At 57.6% G+C, this 20,699-nt stretch overlaps 1 protein-coding gene across 2 annotated transcripts in view; it reads left to right on the forward strand.

The window, feature by feature from the left end:
* Window positions 1–19,438, forward strand: part of Prex1 (phosphatidylinositol-3,4,5-trisphosphate dependent Rac exchange factor 1) — a 164,243-nt gene extending 144,805 nt beyond the window's left edge. For both annotated transcript variants that reach the window (XM_023564245.2, XM_063248205.1), the window contains exons 24-40: window positions 346–556; window positions 982–1,255; window positions 3,885–4,091; window positions 5,211–5,299; window positions 6,519–6,601; window positions 6,762–6,852; window positions 8,258–8,386; window positions 9,264–9,305; window positions 10,077–10,297; window positions 11,541–11,640; window positions 13,354–13,497; window positions 13,593–13,707; window positions 14,687–14,753; window positions 15,618–15,790; window positions 16,926–17,028; window positions 17,155–17,222; window positions 17,945–19,438. In XM_023564245.2, coding sequence (XP_023420013.2) covers window positions 346–556; window positions 982–1,255; window positions 3,885–4,091; window positions 5,211–5,299; window positions 6,519–6,601; window positions 6,762–6,852; window positions 8,258–8,386; window positions 9,264–9,305; window positions 10,077–10,297; window positions 11,541–11,640; window positions 13,354–13,497; window positions 13,593–13,707; window positions 14,687–14,753; window positions 15,618–15,790; window positions 16,926–17,028; window positions 17,155–17,222; window positions 17,945–17,987 — 2,160 coding nt within the window. In that variant the 3' untranslated portion in view covers window positions 17,988–19,438. The remainder of the gene's footprint in view (window positions 1–345; window positions 557–981; window positions 1,256–3,884; window positions 4,092–5,210; window positions 5,300–6,518; window positions 6,602–6,761; window positions 6,853–8,257; window positions 8,387–9,263; window positions 9,306–10,076; window positions 10,298–11,540; window positions 11,641–13,353; window positions 13,498–13,592; window positions 13,708–14,686; window positions 14,754–15,617; window positions 15,791–16,925; window positions 17,029–17,154; window positions 17,223–17,944) is intronic.
* Window positions 19,439–20,699: the final 1,261 nt, after the last annotated feature.

Raw genomic sequence — 20,699 nt, forward strand, 5'->3', positions numbered from 1 at the left:
GTCTCTCCATCGCCTCCCCATGCTGTCTTGTGATCAGCCGGGCCCTTCTGCGTGGTCCAGGAGGCAGGCTACCTGGAGCTCAGGGAGGGCCCTTGCCGGTTGCCTGGCCACTTGCCCGGCCCTGTGTGGTCCCCGAGGGGTGGGCTGCCCAGCCTTAGCTCAGCAGCTGAGGAGGCCACACCAGGCCATCCCTGAGCCAGGCATGGGGTTGGGGCAGCGCCTTCAGGACAGCCCACTTCTCCGCTGGAGCTGCTGCTGCTCTGTCCAGTTGGGGATGTCTCACTGAGACCAGAGTGTGGGCCCCGGGGGCCCAGAATCCCCTGACCTCCTGCCCTCATGTGTCAGTTTGCAGCCCAGCTGAGGGGCAGGGTCAGCCCAGCCTTCAAGCAGGCCGCCCTGGAGCCCCACCCGCTGTGCAGCCTGGACTTCTGCCCCACCAACTGCCACGTCAACCTCATGGAAGTGTCCTACCCCAAGACCACGCCCTCCATCGGCAGGTCCTTCAGCATCCGCTTCGGCCGCAAGCCCTCCCTCATCGGCCTCGACCCGGAGCAAGGTACCTGAGTGTGTCTGTCAGGCGTCCCATCTAGATCGTGCTCTACAGCCACTAAAACTGACAGCTGTCTGAAGACCCTCAGTCCAGGCTGCAATGGCTCCTAGTCATTAGGGATCCAGGCTGCTCCTGTCCTCCTGCACCATCGTCTCTAGATGGGGCTTCTAACTTTCAGAATGCTGCATAGTAGAACAAAATTGCTAAAGTACTAGCCATCATTTCTACATTCCAGGCAAGAAGAAAGACTCCCATGGTTAAAATCATGTTAGCATCAAAGCAGAAATTTTCTTCTTGTAGTTATGTAGTAGATTAAGTATATTGAAAAGGGGAAATTTTTCATTCATTGGAATTCCTGGAGTGTGTTTGGACTGTCGTCCACAAAGGGCACTGGGCGTGTTTCTGAGTGAGCTCTGCCTCCTTCCCTGTAGGCCACCTGAGCCCCATGTCCTATACCCAGCACTGCATCACCACCATGGCTGCTCCCTCCTGGAGGTGTCTGCCTGTAGACAGCGACCCCCAAGGCCAGGCTGTCAGCAGCAGCAGCTCGGGACCGGCCAGTGGGGCCTTCAGCCCAGAAGACCGCGGCCTGAGCTTCCTGCTCAAGCAGGAGGACCGAGAGATCCAGGATGCCTACCTGCAGCTGTTCACCAAGCTGGATGTGGCCCTGAAGGAGATGAAGCAGTATGTCACTCAGATTAATAGGTGAGGCCAGCGCTGCGGGCCGGGGACCAGCAGGTGCACCCCAGGGCTCTCCTGTCGTCAGGCGTTGGCTGTGCGGGGCTGTCCTGGCCTCCACCTGCTAGATCTCTGTAGCTTTTCCCCATCCCTGACCACTGAAAATGTCCCTTGACTGTGTCACATGTACCCTGGTGGGGGACGAACCGCCCCCGCTGAGAAGCTGCCCTAACAGAACAGTGAATATGGGCAGCGATCTTAGCGAGGTGACAGCTAGCTGGGGAAAGGCTGTGTGGGCTTTTATAACTTAGTCATCTCAGCGGAGAGAGCTGGGCCTGTGTCCCCTTCGCCACGAGACGCAGCAGGACACACATGCAGCCCTATTGTGTGCCGCTGCTTGCCAGCAGCACTGAGCCAGTATCTGTTAAAATATTTGTGTTAGCACATGTCTGTGATGTGCGATGCGTCTGTCTGTCGTGGGGAGCTGATTCAGGGGCACTCAGCGCCTGGGTCCCTTTAATCTCCTGTGTCCCCCACCCTCAGACTTGGGCAATGAGAAAGGGATCAGAGCTCACGCCTGTGGCAGCTCTGGGTGGCGCTGCTTGGCCACAGTCTGGGGAGAGGGGATGGTTAGGTGACACCTTGGGGACACATGTGGCCACATCCAGAGGGTGGGTGAATCTGCAGGACATTCTTTTTTTTTTGTCTTTTTCCTTTTTTATCAGTGCCAGGGATCGAACTCACGACTGCCTGCTTGCAGGGCAGGCACTTATGCTGCTGAGCTAAATCTCCAGCCCCGAATCTGCAGGACAAATGACCCCATTTCTTTCACAGTAAATGGCAGAGAAGCAGAGTGGGGAGGAGGAGGAGGAGGAGGAGAAAGAGGAGGAACTGTTAGACGCCATAGACTTGAGAGATGCCAGTCAGAAGCCGTGTGTGTCTCGGGGACCTGCCTCTAACGGGCCACCTGGAGGAGACACTTGCAGACAGCAGGGCCATTTGAACACAGACTGGGGACCAGATGGCGCTAAGAGATTGCTAATGTTTTCTGGCACAGTGACAGCGGGGTGATCGCATTTAAGATCGTGTTTCCACCTTCATCCTAGTGATGTTTCGGGGGGATTGTGCTGGGTTGTGGGGCAGCCCTGGGCATTGCAGGCTGGACAGTTGCATCCCGGCCTCCACCCCTTCATACCTAGCATCCCCACTCCCAATGATGACGATCTGGACTCCGTCCAGGGCCACATTTGCCCCTGGTGGAAGGGAATTGGCTTAAAAGTATACGTCTCACATCTATATTTATAGCTCATACAAATGGAAGTGTTTACTGGGGAAATGATGTTCTTAGACCTGACTTGAAAATGAAGGAGAAGAAGGAGGAGATCAGGTGGCCCCTGTGTTCCGCTGCTGAAGCTGACTGCTGGGTGCCTGAAGTTCACCATGCTCTTTCTCTTTTGTGTATGGTGGAAACGTTCCATGATTGCAGAGAAAAGAATGCATGTTGTGGAGCCAGGAGGCTCATGTTTCCGTCCTGGATCACTTAGCTGTGCAGTGTTGGGCAAGTCACTTAACCTCTCTGCTGTGGTGGCTGAGACGGATTCCCTGATGCCCAAAATGAAGGAAGGAAGGGTTTATTTAGCTCACAGAACATGGAGGTTTCAGTCCATAATCGGCTGGCTCCAAAGCAGGGTGTCCTGGTGAGGGGCAGCGGTTCATGGTGGTGGAACACAGCAAAAGCAACAAGCTGGCTACCCACCCTCTGCTGGTGTGGCACTCACACCATCTCCCTGCCCTCCTCTTGCACGGCTGAGGATGTTTTGTAAACAAGTGAGGTGCCTGGCCCCCTGTTGAGCCTCAGTTAAACTTCTAAACTTCTCCAGTTGACACAATGAAGGGCATCCTAGCGTGCCAAGGGCTGTCCTCTACACCCTAGGATGTAGAACTGCTGTGTTACTTAGTTGAGCTTCTGGACCTCTCACACTGACACAATGTATGAGCCTTTGTTTCCTCATCTGTAAAGTGGGAGCAGTCACCATAATGGCTGCACCACTGGCATGGGTTAGGGTTGGGTTTGGCCAGGGCTTATGGTTGCTTACATGACACCAGGCACTGTTCTAAACCCTCCCTTCTTTAACCTCAACCTTCACGGCAGTCTAGGATGGATGTATTGATACTATCTCATTTTACAATGAGGAAACTGAGTCTTAGAGAAATTAAATAATTTAGCTTTTGCTGCTAAGTTAGGAAAAGCATAGCAAGGTGTAAGTGTGGGTTCTGATTTCACCTCTATTCTTCACTGTGATACTCTGGCTGTGGCCCATGGGCCAAATTCAGGTTACTGCCTGCTTTGGTTTTATTAATAAAGTTTTATTGAAACACGGCCACGACCATTTGCCTACATCCTCTCCATGGTGTTTCCCTGCTACAGTGGCGGAGGTGAGTGGTTGGGGCTAAGTGGACTGATCCCGTTTGCCCCCTGCCCTTCACAAAGGGTCCCAGCCCTGTGCCGTGAAGAATGCTGATAGCTTAGCCAGCAAATGAGGACGTCTCACTCTTGATAGAGGTGCTGGTGGCCCGCTCTGTGTGGGTCTGTGGGTCAGGGCCCACCTGTGTTATAGGTCCGTGTTCTCACCTTCAAGGCCTTTGTCCCCTGTAGGCTGCTGTCCACCATCACTGAGCCCACCTCCGCTGGACCCTGTGACCCGCCCTTGCCCGAGGAGGCCTCCTCCCCCCCGCTGGTTAGCGAGGAGAGCGAAATGGACAGGGCTGACCACGGGGGCATCAAGAAAGTGTGCTTCAAGGTATCTGAAGAGGACCAGGAGGACTCGGGCCACGACACCATGAGCTATCGTGACTCCTACAGGTAGATGGGCTGTGGGAGGCATTGGTGGCCTCACGTGGTGGCCGGTGGAACCTTTGGGGTCACTGAGCTCTGGGGAAGTCAGGACTGTGGGCCACCTCCAGGCTGCGGGCGCCGGTGTCAGCCATGTGTTCCAGGGTTAACCCAGCTCCCCTCGGAGCACATTCCCAAACGTGGCTCAGACTCCCCAGCTCCACGGCCAGCGCCTCAGGGCCTGGCCCCGGGACCCTTCATTGTCTGTTACTCCACATGCCGACGGGGTGGCCGAGGAAAAGCCAGGGCTCTGAGGTGTGATTTCAAACTCAGTTCAGGACAGGTTTCTGGTGCCAGTGCTAACTTTTCCTTGGCCCAGGGAATAAGATTGTTCTCCTAGCTGAGAGGACCCGAATGGTATTTCTGCTGGTTCAGTTAAGCATAGCGAGGTCAGTGGGCTCTCCTCGAGCTGAATGGGCTAATCTCAGCCTCCTGTGATGAGCAGGATTCCTCCCTCACCACGAGTACGTGCACCGTGGTGCCCAGCACGCAGTCTGTGGCGAGATGGGTTCTGAGCAGGACGGAACTGAGCCCCGATAGGCTTTGCTGAGAAGACTTGGCCTGGCCCTCCTGGCGCCTGTCCTGCTGGTCCTGTGTCCAGCTCTCCTGGCGTCTGCACAGTGGACGTCTTGGAGCCTTGTGCCCATCCAAGATTTTTCTGTGTCTTTGAGTTTTCTTTCCTGCCTTTTCGGGTCCTCTTGAGTTTTCCTTTAATTGTCAAAAAGCTGAGGGAAAGAATCTTGGGGTTGTGGGTTCTGGTTCCCTGGGCCTTCTGAATCCCTTTTGCTCCAGCATGGTGTGGGCAGACCTGTCCTGGCAAGGCTGTCCCGTGAGGAGTGAGGTGCAGGGAAGCCCTGGGGACACTGGACAGTAGTGACACCCAGATGTTACCGTTACTGTCCTCATGTCCTGAACATAATGCTGCCATCTTCCTCCTGCGTCTGTGGGTTTGTGCAGGGGCCTCCCTCACCCTGAGACACAGGAACCGCCCAGGCCAGCCGGCTCCATGCCTGCCTGGAGCCCCCCCGGGGGGGGGGCGAGACACAGGGTGTGCGCTGTAGGGTGACGTGCCTGTCTGTCCCACTGCAGTGAGTGTAACAGCAACCGCGACTCAGTCCTGTCCTACACCAGCGTGCGAAGCAACAGCTCCTACCTGGGCAGTGACGAGATGGGGTCTGGTGAGTGCGGAGAGGGGCTCATTGCGTCGTTCCGGACTGCACTGCATCGAATTGCCCTGTTATTTCCATCTACCCCGGATTTGGCAGCTCTGTATTGAGCACCTGTTACGTGCTGGGTGCTGGGTACTCAGTAGTGGTTGGAATAAAGATGCCGGTCTTCATGAGTGTTGCAGCTACATAACAAATAGAAACATGCACGGCGGGATTACTAGGTTGTATGTGATCATGTGTGATGTGGGTGTGAGGAGTGCTGGGATGTCATTCAGACCATGTGACCTGAGGGCTCCTGTGACAACCACACCAGCTCAAACCAAAAGCCCAAGCAACACAGGAAGGTTCAAAATAGTGCATAACAAGAAACCAGAATCTCATCCTCTCCCCCGGAAGTAGCCATTGCTAATGTGTGGAGGTCATTAAGAGTACACATTTATACGGGCAGACTTGCAGACCGATGGATGGTTGGATGGACGGACAGAAATAAATATTGTATACATTAGGTCAGACTGCACTTGCAGCTTTTGCCGAAAGCCTGATGTCTGTTTACTTATTTTAGTCTTGTTTACTTCAGGCTTTTAAAGTCTCCCTATTGTGACACGACCCACATCTACGTGGTTCACTGCTCAGAAGGCACGAGAAGGTGCTGGGTGACAAGTGCCCGTCCAGCCTCAGTTCCCGGCCTTCTGTGTCTCTCAGGCTGCCTCTCCGGTCCCTGTCGCCCATCTCGTGTCCTTCCAGAGAAATCTGTGCATAAAAATTTAATTTTAATTATACATCAGTTTAACAGAAGAGGAAAAAAAGCACAAGGAAATGGAGGACGCTGCTGAGCGTAGATAAATATTCCTCCCTGAGGCAGGCGGCTGAGAAACTGTCCCGGGGGCTCTGGCAGGTGCTTCCGTGCTGCCTCTGATTGACCCGAGCTGCTGGCTGTGAGTCCGGACACCTGGCTCCAGGTCCCGCTCTCTGCTCCTCGGTCTCATTTGCAGGGGGGAGTAACAGTGGTGCCTCACCGTCTAGTGACACTTCAGTGCCTTTTGCCAACTTTGCAGAGGAGCAACTGAGGCTCAGGGAGGTCGGGTTCACTCAGTGACCCGGTCTGTCAGGCTGCCCATCCCCTCTAGGTCTGGGGCTCTGTAGCCGTGCTGCATCCTGGAGAAAGGGGCTGGGAAGCTGCGAGGTGGGGTAGCCATGGCTGATGGTTGCTGTCCTGCTCTTCTGCCAGGGGACGAGCTGCCCTGTGACATGCGCATCCCTTCAGACAAGCAGGACAAGCTTCACGGCTGTCTGGAGCATCTCTTTAACCAGGTGGGCCCTCTCTCCCACCCTGGCGCAGCTCTGGGTTCCTGCTGTCACCCCCGGAAGAGCTGGGACACCGGGACTGGGGCGAGGGCTGTGGGCCACAGGTCCCAGCTGTCAGAGGCCCCCCTGGGGGACCGTGCTCAGCCTGGTGTTCCTTGCCGCACAGGTGGACTCCATCAACGCGCTGCTCAAGGGGCCTGTCATGAGCCGGGCGTTTGAAGAGACCAAACATTTCCCCATGGAGCACAGCTTGCAAGGTGAGGGGACAGCACGGGGCGCTGGTCACACTCCTGGCCTGCAGGGTGTCTCCGAACTAATCCACAGTCAGTGGATTCTGGCCCGAGAACCACATCCAGCCCATGCCTGTTTTTCTGTCTGGGCCAAGAATGATTATTTCATTTTTGAAGAATTGCAAAAAAAAGGAAATGAACAACAAGGAAGAAAGTGTGTTGGAGAGCCCGGGCCCAGCAGAGCCCAACACGGTTACTCCCCGAGGCTGCCTGTGGCCCTGGGCAGGTCCCCGACCTCCTGGCCAGCCTGCCGGTGACATGAGTGGACGGCCTGGAGCATGTCTCCTGACCTCAGGTGTCGGCCATCTATTGCCCGGGCCACAGACCTACTTACATCTTTACATTTAACCACTCTCATCTGACATAGTTTTGTTTCTTTTAGAAACTTGATTTTGAAAACACCTGATTAAACTCCTTGGATGCGCAGCTAGCATGCCATGCCATAAATTAACAATAAGCCCGTGATAAACGTAGTGGAAATGACACCATCTCACTGCGGTTAGGCACTGCTGTCTGCCAAGGCCTCTGATCCGATTCGGGAGGGGTTCGCAAGGCCACGGCAGCACCGCACTCTTTCCCCGTGAAGTGAGCGGGAGGAAGAAGTTGGAATTTCTCATCCTTTCCTGCCCACCTTGTCCAGTGTACCCATTTCCCTCCACGCCCGCTCTGCTCACCACCTACCCCGTCTATGCATCTCCCCAGGGATGAGCCTCAGAAACCCAAAACAGCAGGCAGAAACCACCCATAGGTGTCTCAGGAACCTGCACAGGGGTCAGAGGAACAAGGGCCTGTGTCTGCCTGGCCTTTGAATGGTTCTCGCGGGGCCAGATGCATTGCCCGGCTGTGTGACCTTAGGCAAGTCACTTTCCCACAGAGTGGGAAAGTGCACAGGTGAGACTCTAAGGGTGAATGCAGCCATATGTGTCACACATACCCAGGCGTGCCCAGCAGAGGCCCCAGTGTGTAAAGAAGGTATTAGACTAGTGCCGGCTCAGCTGGCTGTGGCAATAAGGAGTTAGCAGCTGTTAAGCCTTCTGTGGCTATGGCCTTCAGGACTAGAAGAAAAGGATGCTGTGACTAATTTGCAGGGTTTGCACTGGATTGGTTGTAGCTGTTGGGACAATACTGTAGCCTCAAACTACCAAAAAGGAGTCCTGAGATCAATTAGTGATGTCTGCTATGGGTGCAGTACTCTGAGTCAGTCACACACTCCGCCCTCTGTGGACCAGATAATAACCCAGAGTGCTGCTAGCTCCCTTCATCTATGGTTACAAGCTTTGGGATCTGATGACAGGGTATAGGCCATTGTGGCTCTGTTCTCCGAAGCCACTTCTGTCCCTTCCCTGGCCCTCATGCCACTTTCCTGCCCCAGAGTTCAAGCAGAAAGAAGAGTGTACCATTCGTGGCCGGAGCTTGATCCAGATCAGCATCCAGGAGGACCCTTGGAACCTCCCCAACTCCATCAAGACCCTTGTGGACAACATCCATCGATACGTGGAAGGTCAGTGGGCAGAAGGAGATGTCATGTGGGGTTTGAGGCTGTGGATGTGGACCGTGACAGACCAGGCTGGACCCATCTGGGGTCCCATTTGTTTGTGGCCAGAGGTGGGCAGGAGCAGCCAGTGCCATCCTCAGCTGCGGGTCTTGCCTCTGAGCTAGAAGTCTGTGTGGACCTGGTGAAATTGGTTTAAGGGTGTGGACTCCTGGCCAGATAGCCAGGACTTGGGTCCCAGCTTCCCCAGTGCTGGCTGTGCCCCCCTGGCGTGTTCCTTGACCCCTCTGGGTAAATACATCAGTACAAAGTGAGCCCCCAGGACCCTGCCTGCCGCCGGCTCGTCCTCAGTGAGTGGGCCTCTGGCACCCGCTCTTTGCTGTCGCCAGCCCAGCCTGAGGTGCCTTTTCCATGGCTTCTAGAAAGGACCTCAAGGGAGGGGCTACGTCCAAAGGCCCTTCAGAACCTTCTTGCAAGGCCTCTCTGGGCCTGAGCACTCTGACGAAGGAGGCTGGGTTTGGCCTCTCTGAGGAGGAAGTCAGTGCTGGGGCAGGGCCGTGACGCTCCAGGGTGTGTGCACAGGTGTGTGAGCCGTGGTCAGCTGGTGGGTGAGTGGCTGTGTCTGTGTCTGTGTGAACACACGCACTGCAGGTAACAGGATTGCCTTTGATCTCTGCAGTGGGCATGTGGGGACAGGTAATGCTGACAGGTAGGACTCTGCTCCCCGCATGTCCGGGGACCCCTGGAATTCACCCAGGCTCAGTAAAAGCTCCCTGGGAGAGTCCAGCCTTAGCTTAGCCTGGGTGTCTGGTGGGCAGCGTGCAGGGCCGGGCGTCAGCCTGTCACTGCCCGTGACAACCGCCCCTCTCCACCCTCCTCCTTCCAGATGGGAAGAACCAGCTGCTCCTGGCCCTGCTCAAGTGCACAGGTGAGACTCCGAAGGGTGAATGCAGCCACATGTGTCACACATACCCAGGCGTGCCCAGCAGAGGCCCTGGCGGTGGCCATCTGGGACCCCTGCCAGGGAAGCCCCTTGAGCTGGCTGTGGTTGGGGAGAGCAGCACATGCCTTCCTCTGGTGCCCAAGGGACAAGGACATGGCATGGGGGACTGAGGACGAGGAGGCTCATTGTCACAAAGCTCTGGCCCTGGTGGGCAACAGAGGACAGGACTGCAAGGGGCTGGAGGTCGTGGAGCATCCTCTGTCCCTCCTCCCCCGAAATCCCCAGCCAAGGGAGCCACAGTAGGACAGTAGGTCACTGGAAACCAGTTGGCCAGGAGCCATTGTCTTGTTGAGAGTAATCCTTCCTGAAGCCCAGGACTCCAATGAGTTGCCCAAAGTGGCCAGTTCTTTAGTCCAAGTCCGGGACGGGGCGGGTTCGAGGCTGGGTGGGGAGCACGTAGTGCCCCAGTGGAGAGTTGGCTCTGCTGGTGTCCAGTGGTCCAGGGTTCAGGGCGGCCTCGGGGAAGGCTGTTGTCTCCTGGGGCAGCAGCTGGTTGTGCCAGTGAGAGGCATGGTTTGGGGCACACTGGCTTGCTGGTGGAGTGCTGGTTTTTGAAGAATTGTCTTGGTAGTCGGGCTGTCCACTCAGAATGAATTGGGGGCCCTTTGCGGAGGTGGTGGAGTTGTGGGCCTGGGTGTGGGGTGTGTCCTGCTGATGCCGAGGAGCACCGCCACCCGAGCCTTTCCGCGCCCCCAGATGCCGAGCTGCAGCCGCGTCGGGATGCCATCTTCTGCCAGGCCCTGGTGGCCGCCGTGTGCACCTTCTCGGAGCAGCTGCTGGCCGCCCTCAGCTACCGCTACAACAACAACGGGGAGTACGAGGAGAGCAGCCGCGACGCCAGCCGCAAGTGGCTGGAGCAGGTGGCGGCCACGGGGGTCCTGCTGCACTGCCAGTCCCTGCTCTCGCCAGCCACCGCGGTGAGTGAGTGGCCCAGGCCCACGGGTCACCTCCCGTCCCCGCAGGCAGAGGGTGCTCCTGCTGAAGCGCCACTGGCCTCATCTTCCGTGTGGCAGCCGTTTGCTGAGCGCCCTGTACTGCTGTTAGTAAACTTGGGGCTGTTGGAAACGAAAAGCAGAGGGGCTCCTGGGTGGAAGGACAGGGTCTCACGTCCAGGACTTGGTCCTAGGGGAACCTGAACAGGTAGTAGGTGGGTGACTCACGGGCAAGGGCAGCTCTACCCTCCAGGGACCTCGGGCAGACTCTGGAGGTGTTTCCAGGGAAGCACAGGGAGTGTGTAGAGGCCAGGGAGGCCCCCGCACGTCCCATCAGGGCCCGCAGTACCAGGGCCTGTGGTTGCCGGTGGCTCTGGAGGCCTAGGTGGGAACTGGAGGGAAGCGTGGCCTCACAGCGCCCTCTGCTGGCCACCCTGTGACAAGTGAGTGCCTGGCAGAGATCTGCTCCCCCTGGAGGGCAAGACTGGGCTGAGAAAGGCCTTTCTGCCGGAGTCCTTTCTGCCACTTCTCAGCCCACACCTCAGCTAGCCAGGTGGATGGTCCGGGGCAGGGTGCTCGGGCAGAGGCTCAGGCAAGGGGTGGGAGGTGACGTCAGGGGGGCCAGGGCTGTGCCAGAGAAGGGCTCAGAGGCCTGAGGTGGGCTGGTAATGTGACTTGGGCTGAGTTTTTCAAAGCTGGGGCAGGTCTGGGAAGAAGGATGGCAGGGACTGGGGGCTCCGGTGTGGCCCTGGTGGGAACTCTGGATCTGGGCGCTGGCTGGGAGTTGGAGGCGCATGTGTGGGGCCGGAGAACATCCTGGGGCCCACCTGTTACACAGGTCAGGGCTCCTGCACAGGGTAAGGGAAAGAGAAACGGAAAAGCCCTTGAAGTTTTGAGCAGGGAGAGGGCTGGCACGGAAGGAGCACGGTGAGGGAGAAGTGGAGATTGGTATCTGGCTGGGTTGGGCTAGAAGTGGATGCCTTAGTAGCCAGCTGTGGTGGTCCCAGCACGGTAGGAAGTGGCTTTACGGGGGACACTCAGCAAATGAGCAGCGAGCTGGGTTTGGGCCGTTGGGAGGCACAGGAAGCCAGTCATGATCGCACGTGCAGTGCCACCCTCCGGGCCTGGCACCTCGGGACCCACATCCAGGTCCAGAGCTGGGTCCCACAAGTCGAAGCGAAGCCCTGGGGCAGGACTAGCACTCAAGCACTGTGTCTTCTTCCTGTAGAAGGAGGAACGGACCATGCTGGAGGACATCTGGGTGACCCTGTCAGAGCTGGACAATGTCACCTTCTCCTTCAAGCAGCTGGATGAGAACTACGTGGCCAGTGAGTGCTGCCTCTCACCCCTGCATTTGGGGCCTCAGGGGACAGGGGCTGCCTGTCCCTGCCAGGCCTCCAGGCCCAGTGGTGTCCAGAACCAGTACCCAACAGGAGTCTCAAAGCTGACCTTTGGCGTCAGCCCATTCTCACTGACCTTCTGCCCAGGAGCTGTCCTTCTTTAGGGTGAAGACTTGTTTGGACTTTTAAGAACTTATACCCTAGGGCCAGAGATCCAGCTCAGTGGCATAAGTGCCTCCCTGGCAAGTGCAAGGTCCTGGTACAATTCCTGGTACAAAAAGAAAAAAAAGAATTTGTACAATAATTAGCTATGGTTCTTTAGTCCTTTCCTCCCCCTACATGTCCTCCTACCCCTTACCTACTCACCCACCCACCCATCCATCCACCCATCCACATGTCCATCTGACCCGCTGTGTACCTATGCGTCTAGAACAGGGAACACGGGGTTTGCGACCAGCAGAGTTTTATTTTCCGGCCCCAGGGGCTCTTCCCTCCAGGAACTCCAGTCTGGCCCAGTGGGTCTCACCCTGGTTACACCCTAGAATCACCAGGGGAGCTGGTGTTAAAGAACGCTGAGCCCCTGACCCAGCTGAGTCAGTGGGAGGTGAGCCTGGGCCCTGGGCCATCAGTGGACAAGAACCCGGGCTGCTTCCTAAGCAGTGTTGCTCCAGGTGTGGCCTCTGGATTAGCACCACCTGGGACCTGGCTGGGAAGGTTGTGTCTCAGACCTCACCCAGACCTCCGGGGGTCAGAAACTCCAGGGCAGAGCCCCTCAGGGGACCCCGAAGCTCAGGCTTTAGGGCCACTGCTCAGAACAGCCAGCTTCATTTCACTTTGCCAAAGCCCTTTTAGAAGCTGGGTAGGGCGATGCACCCAGAAATCTAGCACTCTGGGAGGCCAAGGCGGGGGGGCTGTGAGTACTGTAATTTAGCAAGACTCTCTCAGAATGAAGATCAAGGCCCTGGCCTCCATCCCCAGTGCCACTGAAACGTGTGCACACACACAAGCCCCAACACCATTGTTTCCCAGTTTCCTACATTGCCTGGGAATTTTAATGCTCCCAACGTATTCTGTTTATGTATCTTGCACCTGTGCTTTCTATGTAGAAAGAGTGGTTTTTTCCTGCCCTCTCCCTCAAGAACCTCCTCTCACCTCCTCAGGGCACTGTCACCCTGGTGAGAGTGTGCGGACTGCAGCCTAGCGGGAGGCGGGTTTCCTTTCAGGCCCGTGTTGGAGCTGAAGGCAGCAGCTGCCCAGCGTGGGCTGCTCTGGGCCGGGGAGAAGAATGGCTGATGTCTGGCAGGGTCCAGATTGAGGTCTGGGTGCTGCGTTCCTGGCCCTGCCAGAGCCCATCCTTCTGGGTAGATAGGATGAGGCCCCTGAAGGTGGCTCCTGTCAGGTGGGGCCCGAGGGAAAGACGCGGGGGACTCTGCAGACACGGGCTGCAGGCTGGAAACAGGACCTGAGGGAGGACAGAGGCTGCTCTTCAGGGTGTGGCCCTGTCTGAGGCCGCCTCCTGGGGCAGGGGAACAGGAGACCCCAGGATGCGTGGCATGGGAGTCCCAGGGTAAGCCTTGAGCCTGGGAAGATGGGGTGACAGGCCGCCTTGCTGAGTGCAGTGGCACGGAGGGCCCGGGATGCCACTGGAAGGAGGGCACCCCTTGGCTGCTGTGCTAAGCACGGTCCCCCGGTCCCCCACAGACACCAACGTCTTCTACCACATCGAGGGCAGCCGGCAGGCCCTGAAGGTGGTCTTCTACCTGGACAGCTATCACTTCTCCAAGCTGCCATCCCGCCTGGAGAGCGGGGCCAGTCTCCGGCTGCACACTGTGCTCTTCACGAAAGGTGAGCTGCGGGCGGCTGGGGGATCCCCGGGGGCCTGGCCAAGACCACAGGGCACTTGGGGACCTAGCCACCTGCTCTCACTCCTCTTCCCTCAGCTCTGGAGAGTGTGGAGGGGCCGCCCCTTCCCGGCAGCCAGGCGGCGGAAGAGTTGCAGCAGGAGATCAACACGCAGTCCCTGGAGAAGGTCCAGCAGTACTACCGCAAGCTCAGGTGCCTGCCCGGGCCGCGGCGGGCGCAGGGGTCAGGAACCAAGGCGCCACCACAGGGTAGTGGTGGTGACCGTTTTCTGAGCACCCACTGTGTGCCAGGCCTTTGGCTTGTAGAGTCTCACAGTAGCATGCACGGTAGGCCGTGCTAACCCATTTACAGGCGGGAAACCCTTTCCCAGAGAGCATCCTAGCCTGCCCGAGCCACACAGCCTGAAGCAGCTGACCCAAAGCTCCCAGTCCGCTTGCCTTCAGAGCTGGTGCTCTCTGCTGAGCCTGGCTGCTTCTCAAAATTGAAGTGGTGGTCAGAGCTGGGTGGGTGCGGGGGCCTTGGCCACAGGGAGGAGTGGAGAGGCCAGGGAGCACAGGTTTGGGGGGCAGCTCCTGCCACAGCCCCATGCGTCTGCCTCGTGAACCCTGGGACCCAGGAAGGCCGGAGATTAGCAGATGGATTGGGTGGAGAGGGCACCGTCCTGCCCGGCCCACCTTGCCGTTTGGAAAGGGGATGAAGAGCTAAAGTCCAGGTGCGGGCAAGAACATCCGACCATGCGACTTAAAACTGGCAGGGGTTTGACCAGCATGTGGATCTGCTCTGTGCCATTTGCTCAAATGACCATTCCTGCCCCCCTTCATTTGCCTCTGTCCACGGGGTCTCCTGTGGCCACGGTGGCTGGATGCAAGCTTGCGTGGGAATCAGCAGGCAGCAAAACCAGTCCTGTTCTTTATCTGGCCACGATGTCTTGTAAATACAGTTTTATTAGCACGCAGGCACGTTCAGGGGCACCACCTGGCTGAGTGCAGCGGGGCACAGGCTCTGAGAGTTCCTCGGGCCTCCAGGACGCGCTGTTGGCCCCGTGCAGTGGCAGCTGGCACTCTCCATGGTTCCTTCTGAGGGCGCAGGGCTGTGGCTGCAAAAGCTGGACACGGGTAGGGGTAGGGACGGAGCGGCGGGGTGACCCGCTCAGCCCGCCTGTCCCCCTCAGGGCGTTTTACCTGGAGCGGTCTAACCTGCCCACGGACGCCAGCACCACCGCGGTGAAGATAGACCAGGTACGTCCCCGCCAGTCGGCCGCCCTGCCCGGAGTGAATGTCTCATTACATGACGTGTTCGCTTCTCTCGCCGGGGCCCCTCTCCTGAACCCTTGACCGTGCCAGGGCTTCTCGGGGCAGTGGCACAAACCCTGTGCCAGCTGGGTCCACACCATGTTCTCTACGTTGGCTGCAGATGTGCTGCCTACCGACACTGAGAAATCCCAGGTTCCCACCTAAACGGGAGGTTCAGTTTTCCTTGCAACGTGGAGAGATGGGGCTCTGGGGGCCTCACGGCTGCCTCTCCCAAGAAGTCCCCTCTGCCCTTTGGGGTCCCCACACTACGTGACCCTGGGATTCCTGCTTTCCCAGGCTCAGATGGCACCCAACTGGGGCACTGGTTTTGTTTGCCAGCCTTAGGGCTTGGAGGCTGGCGCTCTGGGAGAGGTGGTGGCCTTAGTCCTTCAGGACATTGTAGTCTGCCTGGCAGAACGTCACTGTGGTCAGTGAGCCGCCTCTCACACGTGGTGGTCAGGGAACGTTGGGGACCTAAAGGAAGAAGGCCGATGCTGGGGAAGGGCTGCTTGAGCTGATCTGACAGGTCTGGGTTTGGAGAGGTGAGAGGGCCCTGTTCAGGCTTTGGTGGGTGAACAGGTAAATCAGAAGGTTGGACCTAAAGCAGGTGGTGGATGCTGAACACCGCTGGTAGGGCAGTGGGGAGCCACAGATGGTTCCGGAGCAGAGGTCGTAGCAGTCAGTTGGGAGAGGGGAGCTGGGAGGCCAGGTTGGGGCAGAGCTGAGTGAGAAGGATGAAGGGAGGAAGGTTGGGGGTCCTCAGGGGTGTGGGGCTCCCTGACCATCGGGTTTTGGCTGCACACTTTGCAGCTGATACGCCCCATCAACGCCCTGGACGAGCTGTGCCGCCTCATGAAATCCTTCATTCACCCCAAACCTGGTGCTGCTGGGAGCCTGGGTGCCGGCCTCATCCCTGTCTCCTCGGAGCTCTGCTACCGCCTGGGGGCCTGCCAGATCACCATGTGTGGCACCGGCATGCAGAGGTAAGCCAGGGCTTGGTGCACGGGGTGTGGGAGGGGCTGAGCCAGCTTCTAGGGAGTTTGGGGGACACAGGGCAAGGAGGCAGGAAGGCTGCGTTTAAATCCTGGTTCTGCCGCTATCTGCTGGACCTAGACAAGGCCTTGGCCCTCCAGACCTCGCTTTGTCTGTCTGTGAAATGGGTGAGCAGTGATAGCCTAGGACGGCTGTGGTCACTGTGATGGAGCTGTGTTGTGTGGCCCCTTTGGATACATTGGTGATAAGAGGGGTCAGTTCCATGGTGCAGAGCTGGCGACCTGGCCCCCTCCTAGCTCCCTTCTCTGCCTTGCTTCTTGGCCCAGGGAGAATGAGGCTGCCTTTCCCACAAGGCCCTCCCTGTCTAAAGCAGCCCTCTCCGCTGCTGTCTCCCCGGGGGTCCTTGCCATGCAACTACAACACACTCATCTGGGGACCTGTGTGTTCTCTGCCACCCCTGAGGCAGGAGTCCCTTTGTCCCCAGTGCTGGCCAGCACCTAGCATGGTGCCCGGCACGGGGCAGGGCCCGGTAAACATGTGCCGTGAAGTCATTTCAGCAAGTGGTGTCCTCATCCTCGTGGGCGCGGGGACTCCCTGGGTCTGTGTCCTTGAGGGGAGCAGCGCCTGTGCCAGGGTTCTCAGCCAGGGGTGACTGTGATCTCAGGGGCCATGGGCCCCTGTCTGGAGGGGTGCCCAGTTGTCACACCAGGGCCAGGGGGCCAGGGCTGCTGCTCGGTGTCCTGCAGAGCACAGGACAGTGGTCTCTGTCTGCTCACAGTGTCGACCCTGCACTAGTGTGGTCCCTATTTCATAATGAGGGAAACTGAGGCACAAAAAGCCGGACTTATGCATCCAGGATCACACAGTGGTTAGTGGAGGGCTGGGTGACATCCAGGAAGCCTCCGACCACGAAGCCCCTGCCTGTGTGCAGCCTCACATGGTGTGGACGGCTTGGCTGTGGTGGGCCTGATGGCTGCCAGGAGGAGAGAGTGGGTGGGGATGAGGAGGGCCTGGGGAGCCAGGGTGGCTCCTCCCAGAGACGATGGGAGGAGGTGAAGGCATGGCCCGGCAGGACAGGCCCCACCCCACACCACTCCATCCTGTCCCTTGTGCCTCACCCCACAGGAGCACCCTGAGTGTCTCCCTGGAGCAGGCGGCCATCCTGGCGCGGAGCCACGGGTTGCTGCCCAAGTGCATCATGCAGGCCACGGACATCATGCGGAAACAGGTGAGGCGGGCAGCCCCGTGGCTGAGGGCGGGTGCCGGGGAGGCGCGGGCATCCTGGAGGCCCCATCCCCATCTCAAGTCCCCTGACATCCTGGAGGCCCCAGGTCCAACGGCTTTTCCTTTCCAGGGCCCCAGGGTGGAGATTCTGGCCAAAAACCTCCGAGTGAAGGATCAGATGCCCCAGGGTGCACCTCGGTGAGTGGCTGCCGTGTCCCTTCCCTCCAGGAAGCCAGGACCGGAACTGGGTTGAGCATTGGAGTCCAGGTCTCGCTCCAGTGTCCCCTGGTTCCGTGAGGGGACCCTGTGACTGATTTATGGCGGCTCTGCTTTGGGGAACCACAAATACACAAATGTGGCTCTGTCATTACCCACCCTGCCCTAGGAGCCTTCACGGCTGGGAGGACCGGGCAGCAGCTCCACTGGAGGCCATTGGTGGCTGCTTGGAGGGTTACCTCTGTCCTGCCATCGCTGCCTGCCCTTGCCACTCCTGTGGGGACCTTAACTCCTTCCCACTGGTCCCCTTTTTCCCACCGAGTTTGCCCTCAGCATCTAACAAAAGGCTTTATTTTTGTACGGGGGATCGAACTCACGACCCCACCCTTGCCCGGCAGGCAGTTATGCCACTGAGCTAGATCCCCAGCCCCTACCTACACATTTTAAAGAACTTTTTTGTTTTGAAATACTTTAACTCACAGGAAGTTGCAAAAATAATACAGTAAGTTCCAAGCGCACTCAGGTTGCTGTACTCTGTGACACTCACCTTGTCGGCCTATGAATAAATCCGACTTGTGAGCAGTTCTCCTGGATGGGCCCAGCGTGGAGGCAGACGCCTGCGGCCCTGACTCTCAGGAGGATCTCGAGGGTACTCACTCTCCTGGGACTCCTTTTAACACGTTCATCCTCTGCCTCACCTCTAGGCTTTACCGCCTCTGCCAGCCTCCTGTGGACGGGGACCTCTGACGGCAGACGGACACGCTGGGTGGACTGTGTGTGGGGCATGGACACGGCGGGGGCTGTGCTCTCCGGCAGAGCCCCCTGCAGCTTCCGCCCTGGCCGCTCCGGCCCAGGTCTGCCTGGCCTCCTCCACTGCCTCCTCCTCCGAGGACGAGTCTGCGACCCTGCGCTCCCAGGACTCTCCTCTGCCCAGGGGCACGACCTCCATCCCCCTGCCAGAAGCCCGAGGGGTCTGGGGACCCACAGAGCTCACGGGTGCAGTGAGGGCCTGGACTTCGGCCCTGCAGATCCCGGAGGGCACAGGAGAAGGTCACGGGTGCCACAGCTGGAAGGCCGTAGCCCCAGCTCCCCAGGATGGGGCAGCCTGCACTTTTGAACCCCTCGGGTCCACATTCCTGGAGGCCACGCACGTCTCCCCTGTCCTTAGCTGCCAAACGCAGCAGCCCCGCACTGACCTGCTCGGCAGACGTGGGACGCTGGGGCCTGGCAGGAAAGACAGAGGGAGGGCGCAGTGCCCGTGCCCAGCCAGCCCCGGCATCGCCCGCCGCCAGCCCCGGGCAGGAGATTCGCTCTGACTTTATTTATATGGCGTGACATCTCTGCGGTTTCTACTTTGGGATTTTTTTGTTGTTATTGTTATCGTTGTCGAGATTTTTTTCTAAGGTTGTATGATTATATATTTGACATTTTAAATTTCAGAGAGAGGTATATTGTCTAACAGGACCAACATAACATAGTATTGACAACTTTACCCAGTTCTACTAAAAAAAAAGAAAAAAAGAAAAAAAATGAAAGAAAATGAATTGAACTAAATTATTGAAAAATTTTAAAATGTCAGTCTTTCTTCTTTTTTAATATTAAGGTCAGAAAGTGTCACTCACAGGTATTGACTGGTTCCTGCCCTGCCCACCCTCAGTTCTCCAGCATTTGCTCGGTTTGGGGACTTTGCTCTGGACAGTGTCTGGAAGGATCTGAGAGGTGGCCTGGCCAAGGTGGGGACACCCAGCGGCGGCAGACTTTGTAATTTATTATTTTTTATGTACCTTCACGGAGCAAAGCATCTGGGACTCCTCAGCCAGGCAGAGAGACAGGAAGTGATCCTGCCCTCCTGGGCAGAGTGCCCATACCCTCTGTATCTCCAGGGAAGGAGGAAAGGAAGGGATGTCTGGTCACTCTGGCTGGCTGGGGACGTGGGTGTGGGGCTCTCATGGAGGCATCTTGGTCTGCTCAGCCCCCAGGGACCACCCCTGTTGCCACCGTGCACAGGATTGCAAGAGGCGGCTTTGGCGCTGTATCTTACAGGAAACCAAGGGCCCACCTTGGCCCTGCCAGGGGACACGCAGAAGGGCCCCGAGGGCCAGGGTGCCGTGCACTGGTTTACTTTAAAGTGTACAGATTCTTCTCGTTAAATACATGATAGATTTTTTATTATTATTAAAGCCAGTTTATAATACAAAGCAGGAGGCTGAGATCTGCTTAGTCTGCGGTGCGTGGCGTGGGTGGGTGGTCTTGGTGGTTCCAGTGGGCGGGGGCTCTGCTGTCTGGGTCCTGGAGCCAGGGCCCCTAAACCTGTAATGTCACCACTCTGTGCCTCAGTTTGCTTTTCCTTTGCAGGGGCTGGGTGAGGGTCCCTGAAATCACAAGACAGGGCTGTGACTGCCAGCTATAGACTGACTCGACTTTACTTTGGATGCTGAGCTGTTTCACTTGATGATAGAAAAACACGGTTGCTATTTTCCCATCAGTTCCCTGCCCCTTTTGGGTGTCCTAAGTGTGCCAAGGGGTCAGGGTGGGCCTAAGGGACGCCACTGAGTTGCCCTGTGTGTGTGCCCCAGCCTTTAAGGCCCATTGGACAGAAATGAGAGGAGTTAGAAATACTCAAGAAGGGGTCATGGTTCCAGCCAATCAGAATCCAGGCTGGTGGAACTGGGCCAATCAAAACAGATGTGCAACAGACCAATCAGCACAGCCTGTGTGGATCGTGACTGCCACCCTCACTTGCCTGCCTGGGTCCAGCCATTGTTATGATCAGAGAAATCTCAGTCCCTGGGTTGAGACTGACCCGCACATCAGTTTGGCTTCACCAGCCCTGTGCCTCCCTCCTGCCCTTCCCTTTCCCTTCCTTTATTAGAACACTGAAGTCTATGGAAGTTTCTTTTTGAAAGGCACAGCCACCGTGGGGCCCCCTGAGCCACGCTGCCCTCCCCGGCCCGGCCCTGCCAGCTCACACCATGGCCCTTCACCCCATCCTCCTTCTCCAGGGAACCTGCCAGGTTCAGTTCTCGGAGATGCTGACTGGGTTCCTCCCCAAGAGGCCTTTGTCTTTTGGCTGGTTCCCACTGTTCCAAAACACACTCTGGAGGATCCTGGTGGGATTTGGGGTGCATAGTGGGCTGATGACTTGGAATTATCCAAAGCTGGCATCTAGATCCAGGTGAAATCACTCTTAAGTGAAGAACTGTCACCTCTGCCTGTGTCTGGGGTCAGCAGGGTGGATTTGATATTCCCACAGTCAGACACTTTCAGAGGACACTGTCTTCTGCCCTGGGCGTCTTCGGAGAGAAAAGCGGCTTCCCCAGAAGCGACAGCTGGGACAGCTTTGGTTCAGAGATGAGAACTGGGGTCTCTCCCAGACTCAGGGCGCATGGGCCAGGCGGGAGGGAGGCCTGGGCTGAGTTTTCTCAGGTGAATGGGACAGGAAGGACTTCTCAGAGCCAG

Source organism: Cavia porcellus, unplaced genomic scaffold (genome assembly GCF_034190915.1).
Source record: "Cavia porcellus strain 051 isolate PalLab524CR breed Dunkin Hartley unplaced genomic scaffold, mCavPor4.1 scaffold_5, whole genome shotgun sequence".
Classification (NCBI taxonomy): Eukaryota; Metazoa; Chordata; class Mammalia; order Rodentia; family Caviidae; genus Cavia; species Cavia porcellus.